We start from the raw sequence: 12976 nt of genomic DNA, 5'->3' as shown, positions 1-12976 counted from the left end.
TGTAAAAACATCGAAATCTGGTAAAATGACTTCAGGTAATTAAATAAATTTTCTTTTACAATACATTTCACTGTTTTACTATTAAAAAGTAAATATAAATTTGCATAAACGAAATAATATAACGAAATTATAAATCTTATTTCTGTGATATATTTTATATTTTATTTAACAATCTCAACAGTCATAAAATAGTTATTAATTTAACATTTATATTTCTAACAAACATTTTAAAATGTGGTAATAAAAAGCTGATTTTCCAAACATTGGTTCTAATAGTGTTCTTCTTATCGGTTCATGGACTGGACATTGTCCCAATATTATTTCAAATTTAACACCTGCAGGAAAACATATTATTATGATTATACTAAAAGGCACTACAGAGAATATACAACCATTAGATGTTTAAGGATTTAGAATTTGGAAAAATTTTGCTAAAAATTTTCAGATATTGTTTTATTATTGAAAATATAAATTTATATACGAGTATATGAACAAAATAATATAATGAAATTACAATCTTTGATACATAATCAATTGTTATCCCCGCAATATCATAATTTATTTAAAAATTCATGGTTTAAAAGTGGTTAGAAACGAAAGACCAGAAGAATTTGAAAATTCAGTAGAATTTAGTTTTGACTAAACTTCAACAATATAATTTCGAAGGTTGCAGTAATTTAACTATAATAAAATGTTCATAGTATAAGAATTCAGATTTGACTTCAGTTAGATTTGAAACATTTTTTCATCGAGTATCATTATTATGATGAGTATAATGAGTAACCGATACAAAACATAAATATATTATGTATAAACATTTAGAAATTATTTTATTATTAAGTATAATATACTTTTGAAATTATTACGCAAACGGCAAGTAAATAAGATATTAAAATGTAAAACTGAAAATAACTTTAATAGAATAATCATAAGATATTATAAAGAAATAATGTACAGAGATGAATAAAAAAGTTTTACTCATTTTAAGGAAAAATAATGAAAATTATTATAACTTTTAACAATAAAAATAAACAATCTATACAAAGTCAATAAGAATAACAAGCTGATGAAGGTGCCGACAATTAAATTCCATTATCGTGTTACGTCCAGACTCCACAGTTCTTTTCTTCGATTGAAACTTTCGTCATCACCATAAGAATTATTAACAAGTAACACCGGTAGACCATCTGTTTCTACTAGAGGTTACAATAGCGACGAACCGAATAACATTTACCTTTTTAAACTAATAATCCACTCGGGACGGAGTTGTTGGATTAGATATTTGAACCAAGTACCGAATAGGCTTTATCCCGAGAAACAAGAAGAATAAATAGGTTAAGAAATATAAACTGAAACAGCAGTTGTCTGTAATAAATGACACATGTGGCTCTAAACTATTGGACATTCAGCAAATGGTCGATGACGGAAGTTGTCTTAAACACATATCCCAGTATCCCATTTCACCGATATCCTTAATCCTAATCCTAGATTAGACAGCACACGCGAGCTCTGCACTCGGCACCACTAACTCGCCAATATAAAAAGAGATCCTCTACGAGGAACACGCAGTTGAATTTCAACCTCCAACCGTTACTCTGCCGGTCCGAGTCAAACATTATTCTGCCGGTCCGTAGTCACATTCCGATCAGTATATATACTTTACCGGTTTACCTTACTCTACCAGTCTGCTAGCAAAAGTGCTGAGTCACGTAAAATCGAATGAAACGTAACCATACTGACGACTCGACCGGAGCCTCCACATCTGATCGCCAAGGGAATCGGGCCGTTGGATCCATTCCCATCTGCAGTACCAGTAAGTTCCTTTGACCCACACACACACACGCACGCACGCGCGCACGCACGCACGCACGCACGCACGCACGCACGCACGCACGCACGCACGCATATATATATATATATATATATATATATGTACATATATATAGAAGATCCGCTATACGTTAAATTACGTTAAATCATAGTGCCACGGCTAAACCGTCTCTATAAGGAATGGCTTAGAAGCCAGGCCTACCGGGAAGCGCGGAGACTCCTGGACGAAGAGTTCCACAGATACCTCGGGGGTTCTCGAGATCGAAGTCGCCTGGCCGAAGACGAATTATCTCCACCACCCTCATCACGACTGCCGGCTCTATTTAACCGCGACCCGTTAGAGGTTATATCTCCTCCTCGAACACCTTCACCTCTCTGTCGAACTCCTTCACCTCCCCCTCTATCCCAGTCACCCGGGTTTTCGGACGCTCTGACGCAGCGAATCTTTTCCGAAAATCCTCCGCTAACACCCGATTCATCGGTCAATTCCATCCCAATTTGCTCCAGAGGAATTTCATCCCCGACGAACTCCACGGATAGTGTGGAGTTCTTAGGAAATTCCTCCATCCCCACCTAAATCCTATTTTCGCGTCCTACAGAGTGGCACTTTCGAGTCGCTTATCAGTCAATTTCCGCGAACTACTACCGCATCTATCCCTGAGGGGGCCTTCACGATCGACCCTCATTATTTCGATCCTGAAGAAATCCGCAATGCTATCACCGGTCAACACTCAAATTCCTGTATTCCTGTATTTCCCCCGAATTCTGCCAATCCATACCTAGTTCCAGTGGAATTCTTCTTCAATCTTTTCCCTCCTTCCTCCGTTTCCATTCATAAAATAGATTAAGCAAAACCTATCCGATTCCTCCAACTACTCAATGTACATAAAATGTATGGTCGCTACCGAATAGACTGTTGCATCATTAGAAACTATATTAATGTATAGATTAGTTATAATAAATACGCCTATTATTATATAACCGTGTTTTTTTAATCTTTTGGTTAACGACAATAAACAATGCTAGTAATTATTTTTCTCTTTCTGGTTATTTAATTTTAAAACCCCTAATAAAACCTCGTAATCATTAAACCTTGCCTTTTCAGAAATCGCACATGGTCCATTCCCGAGTTAAAGGGATTTCCCTGACTCGAAATTCGGACCGACGATCGCACCATTCATAGGAAACAGGTATCATAACGTCTTTACGGGACGTTGACCCATGTTCCGAAGCGAGCATAAAAAAGGGTGCGTTTGATTCGCAGTATTTGCTTCTGTACGGATACCTGCGAGACAAGAGTCTGATCTTCCACACTCCATCCTTTCTATTCCCTTCTCTCTTAAAATCCATTTTCCGGAGCTTGGACGTAACAATCGATTGTGAGGAATTTTTTATTTTGAACATTTCGACTCTTTTTGGAGTCCTCTTCAGCAATATGGTACATATATCAAATCCTAATTCATTGAACCTTCCGTCAAACGTGAGTCACTAATAGGTTCCCAACTGAAGTGGATTCTGATTAAATATATATATAATTAAAATTGAGATATAATAGAAAAAACATATCCAAGCAGCTCACCTCAAACGGGAAGTTCAACATGTTCATGAAGCTTTAGAAGTTAATATTAATAGATTATTGACACAATTATCTCAGTTTTAAACATATTAACGATTTACAAATCTTCCTCTCTGAATAGTCAAATGTGTTTAGCGAACTATTTTTCATTGGAAAAGGACACACCGAAAAACAAAACAATTAAGTCATAACTAACATTATAATATTTCAGATATAAATTGTGTATATACAAGACGTGAAAAATACATTAAATTCTTTACAAGTGATTTAATTGGTCAATTCAGTTAGCATTATCGTATAGGCGTGATATATTGTATAATCCTTCAGTGTCAGACCGTAAATTTAAATCATTTTTTTGCATGATATGCGCTTTTTGAGAGATTAGTCGTTTATTTAAAGATCTCTCCAGAATTTGGACATTCTCTCAATCAAAATCATGATTCAATTCAACTCTATGATTCGTAATAACAGATTGTGAATTGATATTCCAATTGATGTGATTACGATGTTCAGTGATTCTAGAGTTCAATTTTCTTCGGTTTGTCCAACGTAAGACGCGTCACAGTCTTTGTATGTGATTTTGTATATTACATTTTTATTCTGATTTTTTGAGAGAACATCCTTCTGGACCTTAATGAATCTACTTTGTTGTTACTGTAAAATGCTGGTTTTTCTTTTTTACAAATTGTTAGAAATTTATCTGACGTGGTATTTATAAGGAATTAAAAACCAAGGAGTTCTTTTTATATTTTCCGAATTGTCATTGTTAGACAGGAATCTTGTTCAACATGAACAAGTCTAGAAGATAAAAATTTTAATCTTGTGGAAATGATGTCAAAAATGAACTCCATTAAGTAATCATTCCTTAAAAAAATATTGATTATTAATCTAATATTTTTTTGATAAAATTTTGATTCAGATAATAAAATAGCTCTATCAATCATTTCAAATACTACTCCTTTTCTTTGTGATACTGGATGTGCAGAAAAAAAATTCAGATAACGCTTTGAAAAAGTAACTTCCCGTTTGAGATGAGTTGCTTGGATATGATTTTTTCTATCTCTCAATTTTAATTTTATATATACCTCAATTTTAATTTTATATATATCTAATCAGGATCCACTTCAGTTGGGAACCTGTTAGTGACTCAGGTTTGACGGAAGGTTCAATGAATTAGGATTTGATATATGAATTGCTGAAGAGGACTCCAAAGAGAGCTGAAACGTTTAAAAGAAGATTCCACACAATCGATTAATGATATAGAATTTAATCGTCGGCATCTTCATCAGTCTGTGACTCTTATTGGCTTTGTAGATTGTTTATTTTTATTTTTAAGATTTTGAGTCTGAAAAATTTGAGGTAACTCTTAACATTATTTATAACTTGTAATATCAATCATGACAATTCCCTTATTCATTGATTTATGTATTTTATCGTTCCGACGACAATTACGCATATGAGTGTGGACAGCGTATATATGGAAGCGTTAATAATTAATTCTCGAAAATGATATGTCGTAACTTTATTATGGTTAAATTTGTAAAAAAATAATTTTTAATTTGGTAAAAAAAGTTGAAAATTTTAGAAAATTACGAGTGATGAGAGTATTTTGTTAAACAAAAAAATAAAAAAATTATTTTCCTTTATAATTTTAAAGTACTCTTGAAACCATTTTACATACAACTTACGTACTTTTGTTTAAAAAATTTTTTTCTATCTTTTATACTTCCGACGATATTCGGCTCGAAAGAAAAAGACCGTTTTTTTCAAAGGGTTGTTTCAGTCCTTAAACATAAGTTAGCACACGTATAAAAAAATACGTGTCTCTTAGATTTTTGTATTTTACAACATATTTCATAGAGAATTAAATCGGTTCCGGACAGTTGCAAAACTTCCCTTGTGAATTCAACTTTTGCTCCACTGCCTTTGAAGTCAATGGAGATCAGTGCACGTTAAAATTGAGGTTGTATTCGTGCTAAGGTATTATGTTATAATATGATATTACATTATTATATAATTAATGTTATAATAATGACATTGTTTAGTTTCAATATTTCTAATAATAGCTATGCAATGACATTTTGATGTTTAGAACTCTTGAAATGTAAAAATTTAATTTTAAAAAATAAATAAATTTTAAATAAATAAATGAATATCAGAATATTGTAAAATATGTAATTTAAGTTTGAACATAGTTATATATATTTTTAGGAGTATTATAAAATGGGTATCAATAAAATAGATGTCTAATGATATGTTCCATTGAACCGCACTATACCTGCATTATTACTGCAGTAGTGCAGTTTTCATCTAAGCCTAGCACGGCACTAGTGCTACACCAGTTTTTCCAGTGGAAAAACTATTAGAGTACCTATAATAAGAGTACCGACAAAAGGAGAATAATTGATGATTGGTCCGCTAAATTGAGGCACAAGCGGAAATTACACTCGTGTGTACTATCAGTGTACATCATTTACACATACATTACACTGTTTCCAGCGAGTTTTGTGCAATGCGTCAGAGCCGTCAGATGTAAGTGGTTTGTTTATTGATCATTTTATTTGTCGAGTCATTTAGATTGAGAAGAAGGAGAGGTGAGTGGCGAATGGATTGCAGTGGAATTATATATTCTTAATGAAATATATATAAAAACGTGAATTTCTCTTGTGTAGTCATTATAACTTAATCTATTTGTTTTTGGACACATATTAGAGCTACAATGCCTGGAGGTATACCAGATTACTGCACAAACTCTGCCAAAAAAGGTTATAAAATGTGTCATTTTCCATGAGACCCAGTCAAAAATTTGGGCTAAAAACACAGGAAAACAAGACTGGATTCCGTCTGATAATTCGGTGTTATGTGAGGTTGGTAAGAATTTGCTTTTATGATTATTTAATATAAATAAATTATTGGACGATGTATATTATTCCAGGTATATATTAGTGCCACGAATGTATTGCTGCCAAAGGATCAAAGACAACAATAAGTGCATACTTTTGATGCATTTTGCGTATTAAATGTTTCAAAAGAGACATTATTTTATGTCAATCTTTCAAGTTTTGGTTTTTTAAAAGCATGGAATCAATAATTAAACAAAACTTCGATGTTCCAAAACCTTCTGTATTTGCTGTTAAATTGTCACGATCTCAAAATAATTAAAAAATATTGCATATTTCATTTGAAAACGCTTTCTGTGATAATCCGTGATAACAGATCCAACTTTGCTAGTAAAAGTATGGCTATGCACCTAAATGTTAAATGACTTAGTAATGCAAAATAACTAAAGAATATTATTAGAGTTTATTTTCAATTTTTTATTTATTTATCATTTCGAGAATTATTTTTTGTTTATTTATCATTTTAAATTATTAATTTGTATTAAGATTTGCTTATTATATAATTGCAATAGTGTTTATTGGATTTAACTATTATATTATTTATGTTAATTTGCGTTAAATTTGCATTTTATTTGACATATATGCATATGTCACTTGTTTTTATTTATCATATGACAGTAATTTCTATTTTGATTTTTACTGTAATTACCGTAAAATATAATATCTTGGTAATTTATGCATTTAAAATAAATTATTTTATTTTTCCTTTTTATAATTCATCATTGATCGATTTTTATGATTCATCATTGATTTTGTGTGCATGCGTGCGTGCGTGAATTTACTTATACATATAATTTCTTTATTTAATTTGATTCAGATTGATTTCTTCAAAACACCGACATATGAAAACAAAAAAGAGGAAAGACGAAACTGAAGATAGAGAGAAAACATAATTATATATTGATTTATTATTTTAAATTATGCAATTCTGTCATCACTGATATTTTGGATTTAAATTGACAAGTTGTATGTACACTGTAATAAAGTATTTATATACCTAACAAAAAATTAAATATACTCTTAAAAAGGTAGTTAATACTCATAAAATCTTATTTTTAAGCTCATTCATTTTCATACTATTTATTTTTAAACAAATTTTACTTTATTCTTTTTGCGTATTTACCTCTGTTGTTATCCTTCTTTAATTTATTCATTATAAAATCATTGGTTCTGCGTTCAGCAAAATATTTACTTTGCAATTGTTGGAAATTTTCTTCGCGCTGATTAAATTATTATTAACTATAGATGAAATGATATGATATAATAGATGAATGTCTTATTTCAGCAGCATTCATAAAATGGTTGCGTTTTGCTGAACGCATTCATTGTTATACAATACATACAATTTCCGTTTTACACTTCACACTTAAAAATGTGCTCGCGTTTCGATGCGTTTCCAGTTTTGCCTCATTCACGCTCTGGTTATGTTCCAAAATTCACTGTCAGTGCTGAAAATGTATAATACACGTAACGTAAACTATAGATTTTCAGTGCTGGCAGTGAATTTTGGAACATAGCCTCTGTTGTCCGTACTTTAGCGTTTTCCACTGGTGCGCACTGAGTGGAATTGTGTTGTTCCACTGTGAAAACCAGTTCAGTATTTAATGTTCCACTGACAACACTGGCAAAAAACTGACAATGAGTTCAACTTTTGCTCCACTGTCTTTGAAGTCAGTAAAGACCAGTGCAAGTTGAAATTGAGATTGTGTTCGTGCTAAGGTATGATATTGTGTTATATGATATTACATTATTATAATTAATGTCATAATAATGACATTGTGTTAGTTTCAATGTTTCTATTAATAGCTGCGCAATGACATTTTGACGTTTAAAATTCTTGAAATGTAAAAATTTAATTTTTTTAAATGCTTTAAATAAATAAATGAATCAGAATATTGCAAAATAAATAATTTAAGTTTGAACATAGTTATATATATTTTTAGGAATGTTATAAAATGGATGTCTTATGATATGTTCCATTGAACCGTACTAAACCTGCACTATTATTGCACTAATGCACAGTTTTCATCTAAATCTATCCAGTAAAAAATTTTTTATGCATGAATATGTATAAATATGTGTAAACATACATAAACGCGCATAAATATTTATAAATATATACGTATAATATATATGTATTGGTAATTATATATGAAATAACATATATGTATAATTATATTAGGTGTACAAAAAAGTTCTGAGCTTTAGATTTGATACAACCGAAATAACAATTTAAATTTTATATATCTTCCCGCCCTTTTGGGGTTTTAAAACAGTAACATTTAACCTCCTGAAATGCGATACGGTTTGGCGTTTGATGCACATAACCTCAAAAATCAGTAGTGTTCACGATGGCAATTACAAAAGAGCATATTCGATTTTCCATCCACTTCGCGTTTCATCTGAAGAAAAATGCTGCTGAAGCCACTGAAATGATTTGTGCTGCATATGGAGAGAACGCTGTAAGTCATGCAACATGCAAAAGGTGGTATCAAAAGTTTCGCCAAGGAGATTTCAGTCTTAAAGATGAATCGCGTGCTGGACGCCCTGAAAAGATTGAAACGGACGAATTGCAAGCACTGCTGGATATAAACTCTGCGCAAACTGAAAAGGAGCTTGCAGAACAGCTTGGCGTTACGCAGCATTAATATTTTTTCGTTTGTTTTTAAATAAAGATTGAATTTTACAAAAAAAAGCTCAGAACTTTTTTGTACACCTAATATAATATATGAAATATGTCCATACATGTTCAAGTATCCTTTTTTCTTTTGTAAAACTACTTTTTAGTATAATAATAGTAATGTGAAAACATTAAAAATAATTAAAAAGATAATTTTCGCATTATTTGCTTTAGAAAAAATCAAGTTTGAAGAAATGTAAAAAAATTACTTACGTATAATTATATATAAAATTATGCATAATTATGTATGAGTAATTTTTTTTACATTTTTCCAAACTTGCTTTTTCTATAACAAACAATGCGAAAATTATCCCTTTAATTATTTTTTATGTTTTTACATTACTATTATTATTTCTATTACACTAAAAAGTAATTTTATAAAAAAAAGAAGGATGTATGAACATGTATGGACATATTTTATGTATAATTATACACGTTTATGAATATTTATGCGTGTTTATGTATGTTTATACATATTTATATTATACATATTCATGCATGAAAAATTTTTTACCAGGTACTAGCACGGCGCTAGTACTGCACCAGTTTTCGCAGTGAAAAACGCTATTGTTATAGGTACTCTAGGCCATGTTAGTGCGATCTTTTCTAAATGAGGATTATTCCCCACTCCTCAAATTTCTGACAATGGTCTAAAGATACTGTGTCTATAATCCCCCTCTTCCTCCCCCCCCCCTCCGCTCAAAGGCGATGTCCACTCGAAACAACTTCCACCTAACTTTTCCTCTGTTTAGGAGCGTACGATTTCCACGCAAAATGACTCCCACCCTATCTCCCCTCTGTTTAGAAACGCCCGACTTTCATGCGAAGCGACTCCCAGTACTTTATTTAAAAAAATAACTTTTTTTAAGAGTCACCAAAAATCCCTTTAAGGACTTTTATTTTGACATAAAAATGAAACTTTTTGCAAAGTTTTATTGAAATCGAAGGGATTCGGTTTTCGGAAGTTTATCCGGAAAATATATTAATGATAATTTTCTGGAAGGTTTGATCGCAGCATATTTCTTATCAGAGTCTAAAATAGAAGTTATAGCGGTCGCAGAGTCTTAAGTCATAGAAAATTGACCAATCATAGTTGATTATTTTTTTCATATTTGACTGTGATTGATTAATTTTCTGCAACTTCTATTATAGACCTCGCATTATATTGCGACGCTCTTGAAATACATTTCTGCACGCGATTCGGCGGCTCGTCAAGTATTGAGCGGTAGTGGGGAAAAAGTAGACAGTGCTTCAGAAATCAACCCGAAATGTGCAACTAATTTTGAGCACCAAGGGCTAGTTTCACCAATGTCAGTTAGCTTAATCAGCTGTTGACTGACCAATCGCGTTTGCTGTTTAGTAGAATCAACCACGGTTGACAGTTAATCACGATTAAGCTTGATCGGCGTTGATGAAACCGGCCTAAATTTATAATATAAGATAAACTTATAATAAAGAATAAACTATTCTAATGTCGCATAGGTTGATTTGTGAGATAGGCAATACTACATCTAAAATAATCTCAACTATTCTCTAGAGACCCTCTAATCATCTGAAGTGGCCGCCATTTTTTATCGAAATTGTGCGAGAGAGAAAAATCGTGTTATTTTACTTCTTCTCACCCTACAATGGCGCTGTATAAGAGCAGCTTTATAGAGACGCTTTATAAAGGTAGAATTTCATGCAGCGAAACTTCGCTGGCGAAGACTCCCCATTCCGCCAATTCGTGTGAAAATGAAGCTTCGCTCAAAGTTCAATATTGTCCAACTATGAGCGAAGCAATGCTGATTCCGATTATAGTCCACTTGATTGGCCAAATATTTTGAAGCATTTTTTTGATTGGTCAATTTTTTGAATTGTCTGTTCAACGTTCCTTTATTCACGGCATAGTGAGAGCAACCCCAAGTTGGCCAATCAAGTGAACTATAGTCAGCGTTGCTTCGCTCATAGTTGGACAATATTGAACTTTGAGCGAAGCTTCGTTAGCTATGCATTTTCGCACGAATTGGCGGAGTGGGGGGTCTTCGCCAGCGAAACTTTGTCAGTGAAACTTCGCTCTATGAAAAGGTAAAAGGGCTTTACCAAAGATCGTTGAATGCTGGCTTTATTTATAGCGGAGTGGGGCAAAGCTTTGCTGCATGAAATTGTATCTTAAGCCTCATAATTTTTGATGAACATTCTGGCACGTTCAGGCCAAAAAACGTTAAAATTTACTAGTACTTAGTCACAAATAACGACAGCCAATCGATATCTCGCTTGCTCGGAAATAATAAATATAAAATTTCCATCGATAAAGTAGTCCAAGATCCCACCGCGAGTTTGTGCATTTATCTCGTATGCAGATGAAATGTAAACAAAATCGAAGTTCGTGTTGAGAGCAACATTAAACCACAAAGGTGCCTTAAAAAAAATGGTCAGAAATATCATTAATTACGACTTATGAAAAAAGGAGCGTGTGCGCGGCTCCGGGCGATGATGCAACTGGCAGTCACAACCACGCACTTTCAACCGTCAGTTGCTGCGTCCTTGTTCACCGCCCGAATCTCGCTCCTTCTCTCGTAAATCGTAAGTCGTAATTAATGATATTCTGATCACTTTTTTTTAGGCACCCTTGCGGTTTAGTATTGCCTTCAACACGAACTTCGATTTTTTTTTATATTTCATCTGCATACGCGATAGGTACACTCGCGGTGGGATCTCGTACTAAAAGTTGAACTCAATCCAAATTTTACCGCACAGCGGAGGCAGCATTAAGGTCGCACAGACTTTGGCATAACGCATAACGCACAGTGCATAAGCGAATCAACTAATCAGAATCTTTCCTTTCCTCTAATTCCACGGAAAAGAAGAATTTCAATTGATTGATTCCTTTATGCACTATGTATTATGCGTTATGCAAGAGTCTGTGGTGCGGCCATTACATTATTTCCAGAAATTTTGCAAAGTGGGGGCGACTTAAGAACGTAGAATTATAGGCTAGTGCGACAACTTCCGCCGCGCGACAAGCGTTGCCACATTCTGTGTGTAGAAGCCATAAGTTCATGGCAATGCATCATGCATTTAAAGTAAAAGCATAATGTATTTTCATTATGCATTTAAATGAAATGGATGAAAAATGTCGGACCAATCACCGAGAAGAAGGCCAGATTCTGATTAGAGGATCTCTATACTACATTCAATAGATAAGATTTATACTTATTCATATAGAGTTCTCATCTAGTTTTAATTATATAAAAAAATTCAAGAATAAAATATCTATAATGTATCAAGACTACATAATCAAGATGGCGTTATAATTATTGTGTTGAATTAATTATATACATATATTTATGCAAAATTTTAATTAAAATCACGTTTGAGTATAAAATCTTGTGTATTTTCATTGACTCCCCCATACGTTTGCATTCTCACCTGCAACGGACTTGCTTCATCCTGTAATTAATAAAAATATTTGATCAGATTAGGATCAATGATTAAAAAATTATTTTTAATATAAAACATCAAAAAGAACAAAAACAAACAATTTTTGATAAATATTGAAAACAAAGGATGCATCCCCAATGACACTTGCACAAGGAAAGATTCAGTACCACCTTCACGACGCAAAAAAGATCGGTATTCATAGTCGATTCTTACATTTCAAGATTGTCTTAAATACAATCTTAAGACGTTGTAAGTCAATCCGAAGATTGTATTAACATCATAAGATATTATTTAAAACTGTTGAGGCTTGAATCGGTTATTAAATTCAATTTGCTTTTGAGAGAAGAAAAATAGTTCTTTATTGATGGACAGACGAGACGAGACTGACTCGCATGGCAACGATGCGAGAGTCTAACTTGTTTGTTTAGTTAGAGTGACATGGCAACGCGACGGTCGACCCGAATAACAAAAACAGTCGAGACATGCCACGGAGACACTCGGGCCTTTTCGTTGAACATCGATAGCGCTCTTACATTACTCACACAAGCACACTAAGCTGACTCAACA

At 32.9% G+C, this 12976-nt stretch overlaps 1 protein-coding gene and 2 long non-coding RNA genes across 3 annotated transcripts in view; 1 reads left to right on the top strand and 2 right to left on the bottom strand.

The window, feature by feature from the left end:
• Positions 1 to 264: 264 nt before the first annotated feature.
• Positions 265 to 3547, bottom strand: LOC108757248. Its single transcript, XR_001939897.1, has 3 exons — positions 3410 to 3547; positions 3116 to 3345; positions 265 to 335 (listed from the first exon to the last, which is right to left on the bottom strand). It is a non-coding gene; the product is annotated as an uncharacterized LOC108757248 (long non-coding RNA).
• Positions 3548 to 5918: 2371 nt separating this feature from the next.
• On the top strand, positions 5919 to 7195 carry LOC108757247. The gene is made up of 4 exons (XR_001939896.1): positions 5919 to 6000; positions 6119 to 6273; positions 6342 to 6642; positions 7124 to 7195. It is a non-coding gene; the product is annotated as an uncharacterized LOC108757247 (long non-coding RNA).
• A 5103-nt stretch (positions 7196 to 12298) lies between these two features.
• LOC108757246 (putative phosphatidate phosphatase) overlaps positions 12299 to 12976 on the bottom strand; it is a 62495-nt gene continuing 61817 nt past the window's right edge. The window contains exon 8 of the mRNA XM_018501701.1: positions 12299 to 12418. Coding sequence (XP_018357203.1) covers positions 12326 to 12418 — 93 coding nt within the window. The 3' untranslated portion in view covers positions 12299 to 12325. The remainder of the gene's footprint in view (positions 12419 to 12976) is intronic.

Source organism: Trachymyrmex septentrionalis, unplaced genomic scaffold (assembly GCF_001594115.1).
Source record: "Trachymyrmex septentrionalis isolate Tsep2-gDNA-1 unplaced genomic scaffold, Tsep1.0 scaffold134, whole genome shotgun sequence".
Taxonomy (NCBI): Eukaryota; Metazoa; Arthropoda; class Insecta; order Hymenoptera; family Formicidae; genus Trachymyrmex; species Trachymyrmex septentrionalis.
Note: the sequence above shows the minus strand (reverse complement) of the source record. Positions and strands in the feature narration are given on the sequence as shown.